We start from the raw sequence: 23752 nt of genomic DNA on the forward strand, positions 1-23752 counted from the left end.
TATTATTGGGTTCAGCATTATCATCTTAAGATTCTCTAGACCTCAACTAACACAGAAGAAAAAGAAAGTTCAAAAAGGTGTAATTCTACTTATAATTTGTAGGGATAATTGAATGTTATTCAAATTTTAAATACTCTATGGCATAAGCCTCCAATACAAAGTGTAATTAATTTAAAAATAATAATAATAATAAAAGCAACAATATCAAATGTCATAACTCCATGGAAATATGAAAGAATTTAAATGTATGGATTGTCCTAGTACAAATGAAGGCTTAAACCAAGAAAACCCAAATAAAATCCAAAGTAAAATCAACAACGCTAATATCAACCAGTCAAAAAATAAAATAAAATAAAATAAAAATACAAGACAAACAAATAGAAATTGCTTGGATAGTATGAGCCCTGTGCTTCAAAAGGAAGGCCACGAGTTAAAATTGTGCATAGGCAATCCCATTCAAGAAAAAAAAATGGGGAGGAAAATATAAAACAAACTCATGTCAGGAGTCCATTGCCAACCTCAAAATTGCATCACCGCCAATTCTTCCTCTAACATTATCTTGGCTTTCACCATGTCGAGTTAGCAGAATAGGGCGGGGTGTAAGATGAGTATTCACCTGAAACAAAATAATAATAACAATTATGGACGTCAACAAAAAGGAAAATGCTCGACAAAGTTTAGTAAATCAGATCTTGACCAGTCATTTGTTATAATTATATAAATAAAATTTAGTAAATCGCCAAAATAATCAATAGACTGTTAGGCACTTCCATTTTGCTCTCAATTTTTTCTCAATAGTTCAATCTAATCTCTCAAATCATTATATCTGAAACAATTTGATCCTACCATCAACTTTGTTGTTTCTTTAGATTTTTTAGATAAAAATTTCCATGTGAGCATTTTGAGCTTTTTATGGTCAGTCTCACTACTTAATATCAGCTTAAATTAATGGGATTGACTTCTAAAAAGTGTAAAATGCCCTTATAGTGTTTCCATCAACCAATTTCCATCCAAAGAAATAATAAGGTTCATGGGAGGGCCAAATTAGTTGAGATTTTGTTAGTTAAGTGACTAAATTGAACAACTAAAAAAAAACTCAAGACTAAAATGGGTACACCTAAAAAAGTGGAAACCATTCTAGTTATTTACTCAAATAAAATTTCATGTTAGATTTGGAATTTTGTTAATTGTATTCTATTATTTCATATTTTTGTTTTAAATATTTTGTGAAATATGAAATATAACCATATTTTTTAAGTGTTCGAATTCAAATCCTGCAAGAATTTGAGCCATTAAATTGGCTCAAAATCTATACATTTCGAGTCAAGCCGGTTTAACTCAAATGGTTATTCAATTTCAAGTTGATTTGAGTCAATAAGAATTCAATCTTTTCAAGTTTAAGTCAAGCTTAGCTTGCTCAAATTTGACTAGATAACACCCTTAACAGCTCAATAAAAGTTTAAAATAAGTTTAAAATAAAATCATGTAACATCATTATAGAAGATTCTTATTTATGCATCAAACTTTCACTTATCACACTTCTGATTAAGGTAGAATTCAAGCATGAAACAGGAAACTATTTAGAAAATGATTCTCTTTAATAATGGTAACTATTTTTTTCCTCTTCTCATGGATAGATTGATACAGTATACTTTAAAAAAAAAAATAAATAAAAGAAATATTTTCAAATCCCTACCAAGAAGAAGACAATCCGACCAGGAAGATATCCACTGATATTGTTCACCTACATGCCAAAAGAAAAAAAAAATTAAGAAAGAGGATTACACATATATACCACAGGATCTTGGAAAGCATGATAACCTGACAAGGTATTCAAGGAATAAGGGTTCTTAAAGCAGATATATACAAATTTATCATCGCAAGATGACATCAATAATTGTCCTTATCATTGTCACAAAAATGAAAGGAAAAATCCATGTTTAAGTTCAAAAACAAGTTGCTAAAATGGTTATCCGACACACTTTTTTTTTTAAGAGCAGTGATTAGATTGCCTCAGTTGTGATATGGAGTTCACTGGCTCAAAAAGGGGAAATCCTGAAATCAGTTCTTTAGTTGCCACTCCTGCCGTCAATCCAACAACCCACCTGCTTCAGCCTGCAGCCGGGTTACAGCACTCCCAACACTTAATTCCTCTAAATTTTTTCTTCATATTATGATGATGGTTGATAAAAATTGCTTAAGAAAAAGATCCTTTTCTAGTGTCACCTCTTGTTATGCATTAAGATCCTATGCTGAGTCTAGCATCTAAGAAACCTTCACCAAATCATTGATTATGCATCTTAAGCCAAACCCCTTAGCACTAGAGATCAACATCAATATGGTTGCTCAAAAAGATACGGAATTGATTAAGCAAAAGAAATAAGCTCAGCATGTACCTTCCACTTATGATAGCAAAATAATGTTGGGGCACTTTCACATTGTTCATTCAAATTTCATGTATCTCAAAAAATTGTTTTGGCCCTTCTTGTCAACAAAATCTTGAAGCATTTCAATATGAAACTTCTCGATTATCCAAACACACTTGAGCTACCTAACCTAATCATCTTTATAAAATGCCCCAACCATGTGCAATCATCCATGATAGCATTTGAGTGCCATCCCATGTGAACAATATCTTAGGTGCTACATGATTTATATCCCTTCACTGATGATCCACATTAGAACCACTTCAGTCTTTGCACTAAAAGATAAATCTTAAACAAATGCCATTTTTAAAAAAAAATCATTCTTTTATAGAAACTAATTTCAAAAATCAAATTCAAGTCTATAAGACTAATAACAGGAAAGAATATTTTTATTTCATTCATGGAGAATATCTCCTTCAACAAGAAATCATTTACAAAAGTTCTTATATCCATATTTTTCAACAAAATGAAATTGCATAAAAGAAAAACTGACACTTTCTTGAGGTTGCTTGATCAATTCTAAACAATAGTAATCTCTCAAAACATTATTCGGGGGAGATTATGCATATTATTACATACCTCAAAAATCATATCTCATCAAGAATTCTAAATTAAAACTCCTTATTATACTCTCACCCAAGCATATCCCAAAAGTAGATTTATCTATAGCATTCCTCTCAAAAGTGTTTGGTCACTCTATATTTGTATTGGATACACACTAGAACCACTTAGATCATCATTATCAAAAAAGTAAACTCAATTAAAAGCAAAAGTATGAAGGTTGATCCCAAATATCGTACGTGATAGTAAAAAATTACTGTGCTAGGTTGGTGTTATGCAAGATAAGGTAGAATTTAAAGATTTGGATGCAGAATCAGTAAATCCAAAGCTATTATCCAATCTTAATTTGACTATTGCAACAATAAAAAAAGATACTGAGCCACTATAATCTAACTTAAAAGAAGCAAAAAAATAAGTGGACACCAATATGATTCACTGTTATCACTCCAGCGGACTGAAACTGATCAACCGAAGTTATATTATAAGCAAAGAAGGCAGTGTTCACTTATTAAAATACTAAAAAAAAATAAGATAGATTAAAAAAATGAACTAGTCACACCACAATTCTGAACATGCTTAAATCGTACTTAGAATGTGATTTACTAGGGCTTTGCTAGAGGTAATGGTTGTTGTTTTAAAGAAAATCATTTTCAGTAAATAAAGTAGAATACAATCAGAATTTAAGTTACATTTCTATAATTCCCAATAAAACGCCCAAAAGCACTCATTCACAAGATAGCATTGGCTATTGTTCTCTAAAATGTTAGACAAGTGTAACTTTATAGATGTTTCAACCTCCCTGCCTCTCTGACAGCCAACATATACCCAAACAATGACAGAAGAATGTATCCCTACTATGTGTGAGACACGTCCAAGAAGAAGGGATAATTCACAAAAACCTAAATGTCAAGATGAAGAACTTTGAAGGGTGAGCAAGATGAAAGGTAACCTTGGGTGAGATTTCAGTGTTTAGCAAATAAAATTTAAAAAAAAAATTAAAAAATATAGAAAAACGTAGATCTTTGCTTTGACAGATGCTACACAAAAGATTTTACCAGTCTATAAACAAATAAAATACTAGCACATTTGCAATAGTAACTCATCTTACTCATAGAGGGTGCATTACAAACTAACACTCTTAATTTTAAGAGATCATGTCTTTCACAAATATGAAGGATAAAACTTGAATTGTATTAATGAAGTTCAAAAAAAAAAACGAGGGAAGATGAAGGAAATAATATTTCAATTAAGGGATGACCAAAAATGTGCAATTACTTGTATCTGCCCACCATTTCCGCTGACTTTGTCTATCATCTTTACATAGCAACCTTCTTCTACAGGTTCATAGACCTGCTTGACAATATTAAAAACATGTTGCAAAACAAAAGAGCATGGAGAGCTAAAGTATGCCAAGAGAGCAAGCAGCTCATGATGCTTAGGACCTTTTCATAATTGGCTAGTCGTTCCTTGAAGTCCCGTATTCCAGCTTCAAAATCAGTCCTGAAGCAAAACGAAAGCTACTGCATTTCTTATATTTTCATAGTAGTCATACCTAGAAAAGTGGAAAACGTTAACAGAGCAGCTTACTCTTCTTCATAATCAGGGCTTTGTTGGATTTTTAGACGAATATTTCTTTCAATTATGCGTTCATCATTACAAATTGTCTCCAAAAATATAATCTGGAAATTGACAAAGACAAAACTCACCCAGAAACTGCTCAATAAAAGAACTAAGAAACAAATTATGTAGTAGAGGCGCAAATGGGAATGAAAATTGTTTCTGAAAAAAAAAATATTCTTTTATCGAGGAAGAAAATCATGGAAACGAACCTAAAAGCACATTAAAAATGATCGGGAAAGTTCCATACATAAGCCGTTAAACGTTATCTCAAAAGATCTTAAGGTTCAGCCAAAAAAATAAGTTAATACTGACAAGGGAAATAGATATATTCTTGCATACATTCATTTTCTCCGCCCAGCTTTACAATAGCAGTACCTATAAGGATTTTGATTTTCTTGTTATAAGAATCAACCATTTCTCAGTTTCCATTGAGGAAGTATTAGCGAACATCATCGAACAAAATAAGCTATTATCACCATTAGGAGCAGCCTTTCTAAAATTATTTGGGTTAGCCTTGTGACAACATATTTTTCAATCATTCCTACTAGGGAACAGGGGTTAAAGTTAGCATAGAAAAATGCCTATGAAATAAAAACCAATAACAATCTTAACCATTACACCACTTCAACTAAGGCTAAAAAAAAACTTCTAAACTAAGGTTAAAAAAAAAAACTTCTAAACTAAGTTTGTGTCATTGGAGGCAAATAGGTTAAAGTCAAAACAATTGCAGCTAAAGCCACTCCCACTACATGAAAATCTGTGATTTGCGGCGAACTTTGTGACGAAAAATTTTTTTTGACAAATTGCGGAGGATTTGTGATGGAAATTTCCATTACAAATACGCCGCAAATCCCTCACAAATAGGTTCATCTAAACTGATATCCATCTAATTTCTTTCATACGCTCTCGACCTTGTTTGTTCCTCCGCACCCGCAGCGACTAGCCCCCTCGTGACGTTCCTTGCTCGTGAGTCCTCACCAACGTTCGTTCTTCATCTCCTTTGCCGTTTTTCGACTTCGCTTCTTCGACGACGTCCTTCCTATTGGATCAAGATCGGAAGCAACAACGGGAACTCGGCCACTGTGAAGGTAACTTTCTCCCTTTCGCACACTTCTTCTGCCAAATCCCTTAAATCCGCAGAACTAAAGGGTTTACTAAATATGTGACTTAGGATAAGGGAAAAAAAGAGGGAAACAGAGGTTTTATCGTTGGATCGGAAGCAATAACGAGAGCTCGCTCGTTGTGAAGGTAACTTGACCTATGTATTTTCCAATTTATGTTGGATTACATCAAGGATAAGCATTAAGCTCATATCTTTTTACTTAGTCAGGGATGTTCTCACTAGACATTTGCAAGAGGTTGTACCCGGGTGTATGCTTTTTGTTGATATTATTCTTCTTGTTGATAAGACTAAAGAGGGAGTTGAAAGTAAATTTGAATTATGGAGGTCAACCTTAGAGTCTAAAGGCTTTCGTTTGAGTAGATCTAAAACTAAATATATGGAGTGTAATTTTAGAAATAATAGATCTAGTGGGGGGATTGTGACTATAGGCGATCAAGTCATTAATAAGAGCACACATTTTAGATATCTTGGGTCTATTGTTCATACTGATGATAAAATAGATGGGGATGTTATTAGTAGAATTTAAATTTGATGTAGACAAAGGGGGGGTCAACCCATGTCCAAAATAATATAAATTTTGGCTTCCCTTGAGTCTACTATCTCAATCAAATTTGAACTAAAATTTTAGCTCATTTATGAGCTGGTCTTTTGTTCACTTATTGAACTAAGGGTTAGCTCATTATTAGCTATGATTTTAGTTCATAGTTATCTTTTTATTAAATGCACTTTTATGTTTTTAATGTTTCTTTTTATGGTGTCTCTTGGGTTTCCAAAAAGGGCTTTTGGAATCCCAAGAAAGGTGTTTTGTATTCCCATGCATGACTCCTTGGTTTCCTCCATGGTTTCATTGCATTTGCCCCATTGGATTCCGGCCGGCTGCTGGTTTCCCGTGCCTGGGCTCTTTCCCGAGGCCGTGGCCCCTTGGTTCCATGCGGCCTCCTTGTTTCCCACGGTGGCCGCTTCGGTTCCTGGTTTGGGTTGATTTACGTGAGCACTCTTCCTCATCTTTAGTCATTTTCGTCGGTAGAAGTCCGTCTCTATTTTTGTGATAAAAAAATATAAGGTCCCCTATATTTTTGTGATCAAAAAATATAGAAGTAGACACACAAGATGTTCTTTTCTCTTCTAGTCTTTGCTTTGTCGGTGTCGTTTCGTTCTATATTTTTGTGATAAAAAAATATAGTCACAAAAATATAGGGTCCCCTATATTTTTTGATCGCATCAAAGTTGGATAGTTGAAGTGGAGGAATGCATGGGGCTTATTGTGTGATAGAAAAGTATCACTCAAACATAAGGGAAAATTATATAAAATGGTGGTTAAACCTGCAATGTTTTATGCCGCATAATGTTATCCATTAAAAGAGAAGCGTGATATTAAGTTAAGTGTTGCATAGATGAGAATGCTCAAGTAAATGAGTGGCTTCACTCTTTGTGGATCATTTTCATTTGAAAATATTTGCATTTTGTAGATGAACCTTGTCAACTCCGTCAACTTATCGACATAGGATCGGGTTTCGTAGGCTTTATATCTTGGTTTAAGAATTTTCCTTATTATAGACATTGAAGGTCTAATATGAATGTATCAAAACAAATATATCGGTCGTCACAATTATATATTTATTTGATGGTTCAAACCCTATTGACTCCTAGCATATTTATTTGATGGTTCGAGCCGTGTCGACTCCTATCTATCCGCATAGAGGATCAGGCTCGGACTTGAATTCACTTATTAACCCGCGCAGCATTCCTAGACGTTACGTGTGTATCAATAATATGCTCGCCAGGGCCCATGCGGGTTGTGATTGCATTTACCCCTTTTGTGTACATATGTGTATACAAATTACGATGCACGTTCGGGGGTATTCTTGGAATATTTGTAAACGCCTTCTATATGCTTGCATAGATGTTGCGGATCTGGTGGCATGACGTATAGTTTGTAGACGCTTTGTCTGCTTGTACGAATGTTGTAGATCCGGTGGCGTGACGTATAGTTTGTGGACACCTTCTGTATGCTTGTATGAATGTTGCAGATCCGGTGGCATGACATATACTTTGTGGACGTCTTATGTCTACTTGTACGAATGTTGCAGATCTGGTGGAGTGACGTATAATTTTTGGATGCATTCTATCTGCTTGTACGAATGTTGCAGATCGGGCGACGTATTGTAGCAGCTTCTGAATTGAGTTGTTTGCTACTTTATACAAGTAGACTGTCGTGCACCACTTGTAGCTTTCTGTAGATGGATTATAGTGCACTAACTAGTCTCCTGCTTTTGAATATAGGTGAATCGTAGCGTTGTCACCTGAATCTTACGAGATATTTCATTATTTTGATACAGACTCCTTTTTCTCATTCACCGGGAGGTCTTTCTAGACTTTGAAATCAGAGACCACTACCTTGAAAAGAACTCATTTTAAGCTCTTTAATGTAGCAGACTTGTTATTTCTGGTGTTTGTGGATGAAAGGACTGTTTTCTTTTTAAGTATATAACCAAGAAGAAACTTTGGAACACTAGGAAGTTTAGTTCGAATTTGTTCAAACATCTCCCTCATTCTACCAGGAGGTGTCTTTTTTCGTACATCAAGTTGTCTTCGTACTCGACATACTCGCAGCATCTCAATCACCGTTATTGTAGGTGATACTTGTACTTGTGCCCACAGTGGTTCGCTGTGCTTACCATATACCCACTGTTATTATCCACAAGTAGCTCGTGTTTATTTACAAGGACCCGTTGTATCCACTACGACCTCCTGGAAGTGTTTGTAGAAAAGCCATTATTTCTACATCATATCCACCCTTTCACCAATCTCGGGTGGGTTGATGATTATACTTGTTCGTTAGGAACGAATCTTCCATTATCAAGTGTCGTATTGCCATCTCAATCTACAGGCAAAGTTGCTAGTGTTGGAGGTTTCACTAATGCACATGGGGGACACTCATGCATTCTACAATTATCTTATTATCTTTGCAAGTATGATGCATTTGACCTCGTAAGGACTCGTATGTGCTTCAAATGTATTGCATTGTGTATGTTTGTTAGAAGCTTTGTTGCTTGTAAATTTGAATGCATTTGTTCGTGTTTAAGCTTGCAAGTCTTCATCATTTGATTCAAATTTGAGTTCATTGAGTCTTGTTCAGTTTAGGTCCAATTTGGTCTGCAAGTTCAAGTCTGAATTTTGTTCAAGTCTCCTTTTTTGAAAGTTTAAGTTCCATATTTAGTCCATGCTTGAGTTCAAACTCGGTTCACATTCACTTGAGTCCACTGTGGTTCGTTCAAGTTCAAAAATCCACTGTTCTTTTGAGCTTAACATAGATTCTCTTTAAGTATTCATTGTAGTTCACTTGCAAGTTCAAATTTTTACTCAAAGTATTTTATATTTTATTTGATTCAAGTCCTTAAGTTCACTGTTCATTTGAGTCCAAATTCTTATTCTTTTGAGTTCAAATCAGGTCCGAGTGTAGTCGTTGTTGACCTGCGAATAAAAAAAAGGAGAGAGGAGGAGAGATCGTCCACACCATACCTGCTCTGCCGAAGCCGTCCATCGCACTTCGCCACCCACGTCCCACGTCGCTCGCACGTCGTCTGCACGACCTCCCCTATCGCGTTAAGTAGCGGAGGAATGAGAGAGCTGAGGCTCTCGCTCTAATCTCACGCACCTGATCTTTCCTCTCTCGAAATATCACCCTCTCACAGCGAAGTTCCCTCAGCTCCTTCGTTGTTGTGCGACTTTGCTCTTCAACGACTCTCCCTGCCTGTTGGAACGGAAGTTCCGACATTTAGTCGGAAGAAACATATAGAGCTCGCTTGCTGTGGAGATAACCCTCTTCATTCCCTTTGCTTCTCTTCGGCCGAATCCCGTGAAAGAGAGAGAGAGAGAGAGAAAGAGAGAGAGAGAGAGAGAGAGAGAGACTTCTCTCTAACCAAACTGAGCTCCATCCATGCCCGTTCGCCGAACTAGCCCCGACGCCCTTCCTCCCGTCGTTCCCCACTAGGACGAAACCCAGAGATCTCCTGAGCTCCAGTCGCCTCATCCAGTCGAATCCCTTTCCTCTGCCTGATCTCCACTTACCCGAGCACCTTTCTCCTACTTTTGCTGACCAGAGAGGGTAATCCCTCTCTTAATCCCCCTCTTAACTGATATTAGTACTAACTAATATTATTATTAATATTATGTTATTATTATGATATTATTATTATTATTATCATTATCGAGTATAATGATATATAATAATAGTATAATAATAATGTAATAATACTATTAGTATTAATATTAATAATTATATTATTAATATTATTATTATTATTTCAAAAAAAATAACTTTGCAAAATCGTCCTTTCTTGCCTCGGCAAGCATGTCGGGCCGACAAATCACCTATGCACGCCTTTGTTGAGCATGATAGGAGAGAACCTGGAGCGACACCTACGATGAGGTAAGCGAACGACCACTCGACCCCTCTCAGACGGTCCCGAAGGTATAATCCCTAAACTTAGATTTCCGTTTTCGACTTTGGCGACGAACTGGCAAACCCCCTATGCGCTCACGTAGCATTGTGGAGAGGGAAGCCGATGCGACGCCTACAACGAGGCAGGCAGTCACCTAAAATTCTATCCTCGATGCTTGCGACGAGTCGGCAAACCCCCTGCGTGCTCACGTAGCGTTGTAGGGCGAAAAGCCAGTGCGATGTTTGCGACGAGATGGGTAATCCCCGGAGTGCTCACGTAGCGCAAGGGGGATAAAATAATAAACAACAAAAAAAAAATCCTTAAACGGTCATGTAGCGGGCGGGGATAAAAAAAAATATGCGATTGCTATGTCATTTTTAACACCTACCTGAAGTGCTCACGTAGCGTCGAGGGGAAGGTTGCCTCTTGGTTTTTCCCCTAAACGGGGGAGACGCCAGGAGGCTGCCGAAATTTCCACTGAAACCGAGGACTTAAACAAAAAAAGTGGATTTGAACTTTATCTGAATTTGAACTCAAGAAGACAACAGGGAACTTAATTTGAATGATCAAAAGAACCTGGACATGAATCAAATTCAAAGAACTACAAGGGACTCTGACGAATGGAAGAGGTTTATTAAGGACCTGAATTATACTTGGACTGAAACAAAAATTTATGGACTTGGATTTATCTGGACACAAAAGTACCTACAAAATACTTGAACCTAAGTAAAATAAAATTGAATACAAGCTTAGACTTGGCAAATAACTACGGGACTCCGAACTAAATCAATAGTGGACTGCAAGAGACTTGTAAATTTGATGAACTCAAGTCTAAATGAAACTGAGATCAGAACCAAAAAAAGAATAGAGCCTGAATCATATGCGAAGGAATTCAAACTACAAGAATATTCATGCGGTCAGTAATGACTCAATGTCAGATGAAATACATTGATCTTGGATCGGGAGCGTCGTACTTGCATGAATGAAATGCATGGGTGTCCCTCCTGCATGTACTATTGGAACCTCCAACACAAGCAACAATGCATGTTGATTGAAGAAGGCAACACTACCACTTGATAGTAGAAGATCCGTCCTTGCAAGCAAGTATAATTGCCGATATGATACTGGTGCAAATAACTCTCCTACGAGCATTTTTAAAAGATCGTACCAAATATGATCCATCCCTACAATAAAATACAGCCAGCAAACTACCTGAGATTGGTGAAAGGTGGATGTGATGCAAGGACAATGGTTCTCCTACGAATATTTCCAAGAGGTCGTAGTAGATACAACAGCCCCCACAAAGTCAATGCACTATACTTAAAAGAAGCAACTGATAGTTGTAAGGTGTACGAGTCATACCCATATGTAGCAATCAAAGATCTGTCCCTACAAGAAAATAAATCAACAACTCACCTGAGATTGGTGAAAGGTGGATATGATACAAAAACAATGGTTCTTCTACAAACACTTCCGGGAGGTCGTAGTGGATACAACAGTCCCCTGCAAATGAATACTTGTGGATAACAACAGTAGGTGAATTATAAGTACAATGAACCAATGTGAACATAAGTACAAATATCACCTACGATAGTGGTGATCAAGAGCTTCAGGTATTTTGGGTGTAAGGGAAACCCGGTGTACGAAGAAGGACACCTCCTGGCAGAAGGAAAGGGACGTTTGAACAAATTAGAATTAAACCTCTTGATGTTCCAAAATTCCTTCTTGATCCTATACTCAAGAAGAAAAACAATTCTGATATCTGCAAATATCAGAAATGACAAGTCCACCATACTAAAGACCTTGAAAAGAGTTCCTTCCAGATCAACGGTCATTGACCCCAAAGTCCAGAAAGTCCCATCCCCGAAGAATAAGAAAGGGGGAGTCAACATCAAAACCAAATAGCCACCGGATCTGCAACACTTATGCAAGCAGACATAATCAACGCAACGCCACCGAATCTGCAATACTTATGCAAGCAGACAGAAGGCGTCTACAATCTACAACGCATCACCATCAGATCTGCAACACTTATGCAAGCAGATAGAAGGCGTCTACAACCTACAATGCGTCGCCACCGGATCTACAACACTTATTCAAGCAGACATAAGGCGTCTACAATCTATAATGCATCGTCATCGGATCTGCAACACTTATGCAAGCAGACAGAAGGTGTCTACAATCTACAATGCACCGCCACCGAATCCGCAATACTCATACTAGCAGACATAAGGCGTGTATAAACTCTTAAATGAAGTGTTGTGCGTTCAAATGGCAATTACTTGCACAACTACAATTATTTCAGTGTACCCCTGCACGTGCACCAAAAATTGTATACACATAGGTACACTAGAGGGAAAAATACAATCTCCGACCCGCATGGGCCCCGGCGAACGTGTTATTGGTACACACGTGACGTCTAGGGATGCTGCGCGGGTTGATAAGTGAATTCAAGTTCGAATATAATCCTCCTATACGGATCAACAGGAGTCGATAGGGTTTGAACCATTAAACAAATATACGGTTGCGGTGACCGGTATATTTGTTTTTAATACATTCATATTAGGCTTGCAATGCCCATAATTAAAAAAATTCACTAATAAAGGCATAAAGCCTACAAAAACCTCGATCCTCTGCCGACATCTCAATAGAGTTGACAAGGTTCAACCCATAATACAATAACCCCATATTCATCCCGATGATGGCCGTGTTAAATGTTTATCTCAACCGGAGGGGTTCACAAATATTTTAAAACTCCACCCAAATACCTAATATGATCCAAAATTCCAAGAAATTCCAAATCCCATATATTTAAAATTGAAAAATAAACCATCAATGCTTAAAGAAAAATTCATCCACCCTCTACAACAGTTTGCCGAGGTGAACAAATTCAAATATAACTTCAGCTCACAAAGAGTCAAATGCCTAGTCGAAAATTTCACTAGGATCCATTCTCAAACAATCTCTTGCCAGTAAGGACGTGGTACATGTCCTCTAATTGGTGGTTTTGTCGCCAAATGGCACCGTAGGATAAACGGTTATGACCCGGGGCCCTCTGAACCAAGTGGTTTTGCCGCCAAATGGCACCACGAAATGCCGGTTATGGCCAGAGTCAATACGTTCCTTATTGACATCAAATCCTTAAGATATGAATCAATAGGATATAATCGATAGGGCATCGAGCCCTTTGTTAGCTAAGGTGGATTCAAATTTATCCCCTTAGACAAACATTCACCCCAGGTCTACAAGGTACCCTTGGACGAAGAAACCCATGGCTGTCGACAAGGATCCTTCTATCAGGTTGGGTCGATTACCTCCTCTGACTAAGTAGACCAGGGACCATGATGGACTGGGACGACGAAATCATGGGATCTTGATCGGGTCTATCATTCATTCCCCCACCATCCGCTTTAAGTGCAAGATAGTGCAATTTCTATTTAAATATCAAATCTTCCAACCCAAATTCCAAATCCAAACCCAACTCTTCAATACCCAAATCCATGCTGCTACTATATTCCAAATACCACGTATCTCTACGTATCTGATCGACGACTAGCCTTAATCGAAAGTTCTCTCTCGTTACCGGGAGAGGTAATTAACTATAGGGGCTTGCGCCTATAGGAAACCAAAACTCAGATCATAAAGTCCTCATAAAATGAGGGCGAAATCTCTTGGTAGTGTCTTATCTACAAACCCATCTGCCTTCCAAAATTCATCCCGGAACTAAATTCCGTTAAAAACTTCCTGCGCCAAAGAAAAAGCAAAAAAGCATACAGTCAGGTGGCAGGAAGGCCGGGGCCAAATTTTCAGAGTCCGCACAGTACGTATATTTACCCAAAATTTCGCAGCTCCCAGCATCTCCCCATTTAAGGGAAAAACTACGGAAAACCGGAGCCTCCCAATCACGTCTAGAAAAAGCCGTGTACGGTAGGAGCCCTAAGTACGATGGAAGGAGAACACCAGCGCGTTGTGAAATCTTTTGTCCCCAACACGCTAGAGAAAGGCATGTATGGGTGCTTCAGTAACCTGTTACAAGAAAAGCAGTTGTTTCCGGTACGAACCGCCCTACGGGTACTTAAGGTTTATGCCCATATACGCTTAAGAAGGTGCCGAGGCCTACTCGCACTCGTCGTAGATGTCGCACCGGGTTCCTCCCACCACGCTAGAGAAAAGCGTCATAGGTGGTTTGCCGGGCTCGACACAAATGCCGAGAACAAGATTTTGGAGCTGAAGGGTCGCTCACCTACCTCGTCGTAGGCGTCGCACCGGGTTCCCTTCCCACCAACGCCAAAGAAAAATGTGTATGGGTGGTTTTAACTGGCTACGGCAGCCAATCGAGGTAAGAGATGATTTTTTTAATTAAATTATTATAATTACAATTCAACTTTTAATTAATTAAAATTAATACACACTAATTATATTAATTATAATTAGTAATTAATTAATTATGTGATTAATCATGATAATTAATATTAATAATATTATTAATTAATGTACTAAGTTTATTAACTAATTCAATTTATAATAAAATAATTAATTATAATAATCACATAATAATTATATAAATATAACTTGATTAAAAACAAAATGCCCCAAGGGCTGTTCAGCAACAGATTTGGTCGAGTAGCAGCAGTACACCGTAGCTAGGAGAAAGTTAACCCACGCGCAGTGAGACTCTTGTTGTGCTTTCCGATCAAACAGAAAACGAGGAAGTCGTTTTCCGGAGCCCTAGTATCGAACAAACAACGAAAAGGCCGAAGAAGCTGTGGAAGGCGAAAAGATTAACTCAAAGGGCGTTTATTTTCAGTTTTTGGTTCCATATTAAAATGTCAGAACTTTCAAACCGCAGGAAGGGAATGATCGGGAAGGTAGCCGAGTTCCGGTTGATGACCTCTACTGTCGTGCAAAAACCCCGACTACCCAAACGACACAACACCGCTCGTTGACACGATTACCACCCACCTGCCACACTGCACAAAATAAAACACACCCTCTCATCATGCGGACAATTTACGCACAACATAGGAGCACAGAGAGAAGAGAAATGAGTTTCAAATCATTATCCTTCTCGTCTCCTGCGTCCGCAAGAAGCCTGCCGGACTCCAACCCAAGTCGGCTAACCTCCTCCCTTCGCGACCGCCTCTCCTGCCTGAGCCGATGCCGTCGCCGCCGACGCCGGGGAGCCCGCCGCCGTCTCCGCTCCAAAAGCCTCCGCCGTGCGTGACCTAGCCCGATCGGGCTTCTTTTGATTTTCTCCCTCCCGATACCTACCTCTCTCCCTCTCTGTTATATTGATATATATTATATATATATATAATATATATAATTGTTGCGTGCTAGGAATACTAGGTATTTACGTTGTGCTTTATCCCTGTAGAGTTTGTAAACTTCAGTTTCGACGCCCAGTACGAAAGAAGAATGTAAATCAACCAGGGGTTTTTTACTTGGACACCCAAAAAGGAACAAAACAACGGGGCCTCGCCCAGTTGTAAAGTTCCACTTAAAGTGTTTTTTGTAGGGAATTTACATCGAATGGCTAATTTCGTCCATAAGTCCGGCGACAATCATAAGATCAATTATTTTCTTTCAGAACTAGTTTACAAATTCTGGCAATTCCCGGCTTTCCAAGAAATTTGCGCTGGGCAGTAAGTTTCGGCGCTGCTCGCTCCATCGGCGGCAGGAAGAGCTACGGCGGTGGATTCGAGGAGGAGCTTCTTACTTCTCCTCCTCCTTTCTTTCTTCTTCTCTCTCTTCATGTGAGTCCCTTTGGGGATAGAATGAGGGCTTATTTATAGTTTTTCGGTGTGGCATTAGCCCATAAATGGCGAATGGAGAATCATAGGCGGCGAATTGGGAGATGTTTTTGACATGTGTACGGTGCCGATATCGACATCCTTTGATCATGCACCGGTTTGTTGGGGCATTTGAATGTGACTTAATGACTGTCGGAATTCTGGAGCGATCTTTGAGGTCGATTGGATTCGTCTGTGCCGAGCGCGTTTTTCGTCGATTCGGGGTTATGAAGCTCAGCCAAAATCGGAGAAGCTTTTAGGAATCTCAAATTGCGGATTTTTGAACTTCGCGACAGTGCTTTGAGCCCCTTGTATTTGAGCTCATTTAGGCTCGATTGGGTGATTCTTGGTGTCGTTGGGTTCGTAATTTCGGAGACGCTTAGTTTGACTATAAGCTCGCTGAATCGGAGTTCAGGTGCTCCCAAAATATAATTTTTGAAGTTTCCACAGCTTTTGCCATCGGAGATTCATGGTTACTGGGGCGTTGCCCATCTATAGTAATTTTGTGTTAGGACGTATCAATAATAAATCAACAAAAGTTTAATTTAATTACAGCCATAATAATAAAATTATATAATACTTATCATTTATATTAATAACATGAATTATTAATAATATAATATTGTTTTAGATTATATAATAATAAATATATATATGATATATATTTTTTCAATTATAATTATATAATAATTATAAAAAATAATAAAAAATAAAGAAGGGGAAATGTAAAGAAATTTTCAAACAGGTTTCGAAGACCCCAGCCATTATACCTAGGTCCGACCGGGATGGTTATAAAATTTTTGAAGACCAATACGCCGTCGATCTTTGATCCGGGTATGATGATTTTAAATTTTGAAGACCATACGCCGTCGATCTTTGATCCGGGTATGATGGTTTAACTATTGAAGACCTCGCGCCGTCGATCTTTGATCCGGGCGGGAAGAATTACGGCAGTGCCGTCCCGATTTCTCCCTCGGTGGGGAGGAGACGCCGGGAGGCTGCCGAAATTTTCATTGAACAACAAAAGGACTTGGACTAAAATTGAAAAAATTGATTTAAACGAAATTCAAATATAAAATCAATTTTAAATTAAAATTTGAACAAAGAATGTTGGACTTAAATCCGAATTAGACTCAGATCTGAACACGAATTAAAATTGAATTGATATTGATATGTGATATATACGAAATGAGTTTTTTTTTTTAATCAGAATCTCACACTCCCAGAAATAACAAAATTATTTGAGCCACTATTAAATCATGAAGGATGTTAATTTCATAAACAACTTGAGAAAGCTTGGGAACATTTTAACCTCATATCGACGAGTGATAATGGGTATCTTACTTCAAGAAATATATATGTTAACCAACATAGATACACTTATATGGATTTGAAAGTCAATGGGTGCATAACTAGCATTTTAAAATAGTAAATATTTTAGTGCTAGTATTTTATTTCATTTTATACTTGTCTAAAATTTTCTAAAATGCTATCTTAGAAGACTCAATGTCAAGGAAAAGTTGCATTTGGACATTGATAAGTAGGACTGTATAAGATGAAGGAAATATGAGGATTACTATTGAATCAAGTACCCAAACCAAACTTACAAAATCATATATTGCAAGTAACTTAAGTTGTGATGGTAGAGAGAAAAGGGTCTTATAGCTTTAGTGATAAGATAACAATATCAACCATTATCACATAAGCAATCGCATGTGGACCATAAAATACCCTTGATATATGGTCGATAGTTTCCTAATATATGTTTGATAGTTTCTTACGAACACAATCTCCTAACATCTATTGAATAAATCTCCTCTGGGAATTGTGTCAAATGACAATAAAGAAGACAAAATTATTTGAAACGTCAAAATACATCTTTTCTGAAGCAAAATTCATCGAGAGTAACGCCACCGGATCCGCAACATGTATATAAGCGGACAGAAGGCGTTCGTATGCCCCTTAAATGAAATTTTGGATATTTTCTAAATAAAACTACTCTTGATTAAATGGATCATATTTAAATATTTTAAAATACCCCATATGTATTAAATATGATCCCTCAAATTAAACCCCACCCCTGCATGTGCTCCGGTCAACATGATTAAAGTTATAAATACAAATGTCCGAGAATGTTGCGCAGGGTCAAATGCTACAACCCGCATGTGCTCCAACCATCAAATCTAAGTCCTAAAACCAACGATTCGAGAATGCTGCGCGGGTCAAATATTCAAGTTTCATCCTCCTCCTCGAAAGGACTGGAGTCGACACGACTTGAATTATAATATGCCTCCCAAATTCTTACAAAAATAAAAGTGACATCAATGTCACCTCGATGATGGCCATGTTGATCGGAAATCTCAACCGGAGGGGTCAAATTTCAAATCTCAAATCTCAAATCCAATCAAATCTCTGAAATAAAATCTATCATCTAAAAATTCAAAACTAAAAAATCATCCACCTCCCGCAATCGTTTGTCGGGGGTGATAAATTTGAAATTAACCTTAGCTCACAAAGAGCGAATGCATGTCGGGTGTATTAATACGATTCATCGTTAAATAGTCTCTTGCCAACATGGATGTGGCACGTGCCCTCTGATCGGGTGGTTTCGCCGCAAAATGGCACCATTATATTACGATCACGGCCAAAGCCCATATGTTCTCTAAAGGCGTCAAAGCCTTGAGCGATGGATCATAGGGTATATTCGATAGGCATAAAGCCTTCTGTTAGCTAAGGTGGATTCAGATATATCCCCTTAGACAAACACAAACCCAGGTCTACAAGATATTCTTGGACGAAGCAACCCATGGCTGCCAACAAGATGCCTTCTGTCGGGTTGGGTCGACTACCTCCTCTGACTAAGTAGACCAGGGATCATGACAACCCGGGACGACGGAACCATGGGATCTTGATCGGGCTCGTCTTCATTCCCCCCACCACCAGTTTTAAGTTTATGGTGATAAACTCTAAATTTCAAATTTCCAACTTCCAAAATCAAAATTCAAACCCTAAAATTATTGCTATTATACGATGGGTTTATAACCTATTCGACTCCATCCTTAACGACTAGCCTTAATCGAAAGTTCTTTCCTGTTATTAGGAGGGGTAATTAACTATAGGGGCTTGCGCCTATAGGAAACCAGAACTCAGATCAAAAAGTCCTCACCAAATGAGGGCGAAATCTCTGGGTAGTGTCTTATCTAAAACCCAATCTGCCTTCTGAAAATTCCCCAGAACCTAATCTCGTTAAAACTTTCTACCGTCATCGTAATACTTAACAGAAAAATAAACCGATGGCGCAGAGAGGCCGGGATCAATAAAATGGAATTTTCAGAGCCCACAATCGGGTAGCGAAAGAAGGGACCGAGGAAGCGTGTGAATGGAGGAAAGTTACCCTCACGGCGGTGAGCTCCTGTTCTGGCTTCCGATCGAAATGCCAAGCTTCCGATCCAACAGGGAAGGGTAAGTCGTCGAGAGCGAAGTCGAACGCCAACAAAGAAGCCAAAGAAGCCACGCGAAAGGGAGGAAGTTGTCTTCACAGTCGTGAGCTCCAATTGTCATCTCCGATCAAAATGTCGCACCTTCCGATCTGACCAAAAGGGAATGTCGTCGAGCGAGCGAAGTCGAACGGCCACGAAGGAGCCAAAGTAGCAAAGGGAAGGGAGGAAGTTCGAGAGAGAGACAGAGAGAGAGAGAGAGAGAACGGGAGCGAAAGAGGCTGAAGGCCTCATTCTCACGGCCATTTAACGACGCGAGCGCGTCGTGCGACGTGGGAGCGACGTGCAACGTGGGAGTAACGCGCGAGGGATGGCTTCGGCAGAGCTGGTATGGTATGCACGATCTCTCCCTTTTTTTTTATTTGACAGGTCAACACTCTTAGAGATAGGATATGAAATGAGCATATACGTGAAAAGGTTGGAGTAGCTCCAATGGCAGATAAGATTAGAGAGAGTCGCCTTAGATGGTTTGGTCACATAAAATGGCGGCCTTCCGATGACTCAGTTTGGAGAGTAGATGTATTAGATTGACCTATGCTAAGAAAGGTAGAGGTAAACCTAAAATGACTTGGTTAGATTATATCTAAATGAGAATTTGACTCTTAACAGGACACAATAGAGAAAAAGAATTCAGGTAGCCGACTCCACATAGTGGGATAAAAGCTTGATGTTGTTGTTGTTGATTGTTTTGGTTTGATTACACATGAATGTGAGGGTTAGAAACAGTGATTCATGATCTTATTTCAACTTTAAGTGACAAATAAGGACAAAAATTAAGGTATACATAGAATGTTGGTCATTAAAAGATAAGCGTAATATTAAAATCAGTGTTGAATAGATGAGGATGCTTAGGTGGATGAGCAGCTTTACTCTTAAGTTAAGAAAGGTAGAGGTATAGACTTAAAAAGATCATAATATTAAGTGAAGTGTTGCAAAGATGAGGATGAGAAAATAAATGCATGAATGAGCAGCACAACTATCCATAAAAACTCCTAAAATCATCACCATTGTATATTATTTTATTTTTTTCTAGATTGATACAAATCTCATTATTTGGTTGTAGGAATTTATAGCACAAATATGTTATGGACATTCAAAATTAAAGAAAGTTGTATGTATAATCAGTTATTGTCTATACGCGAGACATTAACATATAAATTTTTAAATGGATCGAATTATTTTATTCAGACAGTATGTCAATTATCTTCCTTCATATCAGAGGGAAGGATTTGTTGTCCATGTTCCAAACACAAAAATCAAGACTACCTCACACCATATGAGATTACTATTGTCTATATCGCAGAGGACATGTCAGAATATTGGTATTAGACTTCACATGGTGAGTATGAGCCTCATTTTGACTCTCAGTGCAGCCTGTCTATGAATTCTAATATTGTTGAGGAAGACAGAGTTAGGACATTTGAGGATTTAGTTTATGATGCAACTAAGCTACAATTTCAACAATATACAGAAGAATCCCCGAATAATTATGCACAAAACTTCTATGATTAGTTACACGCTGCAGAACAACCAATCTAGAATGGGTGCACTTCTCACTCGGAGTTATATGTTGCTATGAAGATGTTAAGCATTAAGATAGAATATAATGTATCCAGAGAATGCTTTAATCAATTCATTGACCAACTTAAGGAGACCAATCCGACATATACTTTAATTCCAACAAACTTATAAAAGACTAAAAAATTGGTTTCTAAACTTAGTTTGACAGTTATGAAATAAATTGTTGTGTTAATGGATGAATATTATACTATGGGAATAATATGTCAGATATTGAATTGGTTAGATATTGTATGTCGTCATTATAATGCACCAAGGTTTAAATCAAATTTCAGAAAAAAAAAAGGCAGAAGGGTGTGCTAGTCAGTCCATTGTTCTACTTACCTATCATTCCTATATTACAACGTTTATATGCATATATGAGCTCTGCAACACATATACGATGGCATAAAGAACACAGCTCACAAGTAGGTGTCCTAACGCATCCGTCAGAAGCAGACGCCTAGAAAGACTTTGACCATACAATGGATTGTGAATGTTAGAAAGCCCAAATAATGATGGTAGGAGCTTTTTTTTATGCTATAGGTTTGCGGCAGATTTGCAGTGGGAAATCTGCCGTAAATGTTAATATTATGTTATGGTATCAACGTTTGTGACAGACCTATCCATCACAAATTGCTTCGGATTATACGCCGCAATTTGTGATCGAATCTGTGGCGGACCACAAAAACGAAGCCGTCGTTTTATTCCGTCACAAATCCGTCGCAAATCCACCACAAAACAAGATTTGCAATGGATTTCTCAGATTTTGCAGTGGATTTGGCCGCCGCAAATAGCTGATTTTCCTGTAGTGCTCTTAGTATTTATTGTGTTGTTGACCTATGTGCAAAGAGCAAAAGAAAGGAATGCAGAAATCCCATATACCCGTCGGATCCATAAATTTCTCCCGAATATCCGGCTCAAAACCCGCTGAAAACACTGTTCAGTCGGCGTCGTTCGCGTCTCCTCGCGGGATTCCTCAATCGAGCCTCCTTGCACGTCGTTAAATACCGAGCAGATGAAGCCTTCGGGGTGAGCTCTTCTTCCCACGACAACTCCTCTCCCGCACATACGAGCCTCGGCGACTTTCCTTCCTCCATCCCGACGCCTTGCCCGACCTCTGGGTTTGTTCGGTCCGCAGAGAAAGAGAGAGAGAGAGAGAGAGAGAGAGAGAGAGAGAGAGAGAGAGGGAGAGAGAGAGATCAAATCATTACCTCCCTCACAAGTGCCCGCCTAACTCCCTCCTCCGATCTCCATCTAGCCCTGATCTCCCATCTCCGACTCCTAGCTCTTCGACGACCTCCTATTCCTATTGAATCGGAAGGAACTACGAGAGCTTGCCGGAGTGCGAAGTTAACCGTGTGCTTCTTCGGCCAAATCACATAAATGTGGATTTATGGTAAAGTGAGGGAAAATGAGGATTTAGCCTAAATCCTACTCAAAGTCTGCGTATATAATGTATCAATTATGCTCGATCCCATATAAGTCCTATTTAATTATTATTATCTGATGGGGTTTGGAATGAATTCTGACGGGATTCAGCCCAAATCCTGTTCAAATTCAGCCTAAATCCTACAGCCCAAGATAAGAACCTTAATAATTAGTAATTACTAATTAATTTTAATTAATTAATAATTAATTTTAACTAATTTAAATTAATTAGTATTAATTATGAATTGATTATTATTTAATGTTATTAAGTACGATTAGTTTTAATTAATAATTAAATAATATCTAATTATTATTAATTCTAATTAACCCTTATTAGTTATAATTAACTATACTAATTATTACGGTTAATTATAATTAAAAAGAAAGAAAAAATAGAGGAACCTCCTTTTCTCTTCCTTGACCACGTGTCAACAACCTCGCGCAGGTATATAGTTCCTAAACCCTAAAATTCTGAGAACCCGATCTCGACGCTTGCAACGCGTCGAACGACCACCTATGCACGCTTTTCTCTAGCGTGATAGGAGGGAATTCGTTGTGATGGTTACGACGGGGCGGGTAATCACAAAACTCCATTTTCGACGTTAGCAACGCACCGGAAAACCAACTCATGCACGCTTTTCTCTAGCGTAGTGGGAACGGAACCCGGTGCGACACCTACAACGAGGCGGGGACAAATATAAAATTACTTGTTTTAAACTGGGGCCCAAAAACCCTTCTAAAAGAAACCCTAATGTCTCTATGTTTAACAAGGCAAGGAAGAGAAATCAAAGAATGCCTCTTTAACCCCGGACCCTCGCCGATCTGGATAAAGCTAATTTAGGAAAATCAACTTTAATTATCTCGGGGGTACTTAAAATTGTATTTAAATCCGTGCCAAGGACTTTAAATTGGCATTAAACCCATAACGATAATCAGGGTACACACTCTCGATAAGAACTCAACGTGTACCATTAGCACGATGTGTTCGTGGGAATCGCAGCGCTTTAACGCCTGCACTACCTGGTTTTACATGGCACCTAGGCAAGCTCTAACTAATCAGAGCAGTGGCTATAGGATGAGTAACCAAATTGACGGTTATCCGATTCAGACGCTATATGGAAGTTCGAACTATTAACAAAGGATTGGCTAGTGGCTCGCTTACGCAGATTCAACTATTACCTCAAAAAGGATGTCGAAATCACACACTGGTTGCGCCCTACCCTCAACCAACGCTATAAAGTAAAGGCGTGCATAAGGATAAACGCCGGCCGACACGTTAGTCGAGATACAGAGGGCGAAG

The 23752-nt window shown here is 38.3% G+C and overlaps 1 protein-coding gene across 1 annotated transcript in view; it reads right to left on the bottom strand.

Moving 5' to 3' along the window:
• LOC110096112 (6-phosphofructo-2-kinase/fructose-2,6-bisphosphatase) overlaps nt 1-23752 on the bottom strand; it is a 65498-nt gene that overhangs the window by 7046 nt on the left and 34700 nt on the right. The window contains exons 12-16 of the mRNA XM_020821884.2: nt 4575-4666; nt 4430-4487; nt 4263-4337; nt 1697-1744; nt 519-616 (exon numbers count right to left, since the gene is read on the bottom strand). Coding sequence (XP_020677543.1) covers nt 519-616; nt 1697-1744; nt 4263-4337; nt 4430-4487; nt 4575-4666 — 371 coding nt within the window. The remainder of the gene's footprint in view (nt 1-518; nt 617-1696; nt 1745-4262; nt 4338-4429; nt 4488-4574; nt 4667-23752) is intronic.

This window comes from Dendrobium catenatum, unplaced genomic scaffold (assembly GCF_001605985.2).
Source record: "Dendrobium catenatum unplaced genomic scaffold, ASM160598v2 fragScaff_scaffold_456, whole genome shotgun sequence".
Taxonomy (NCBI): domain Eukaryota; kingdom Viridiplantae; phylum Streptophyta; class Magnoliopsida; order Asparagales; family Orchidaceae; genus Dendrobium; species Dendrobium catenatum.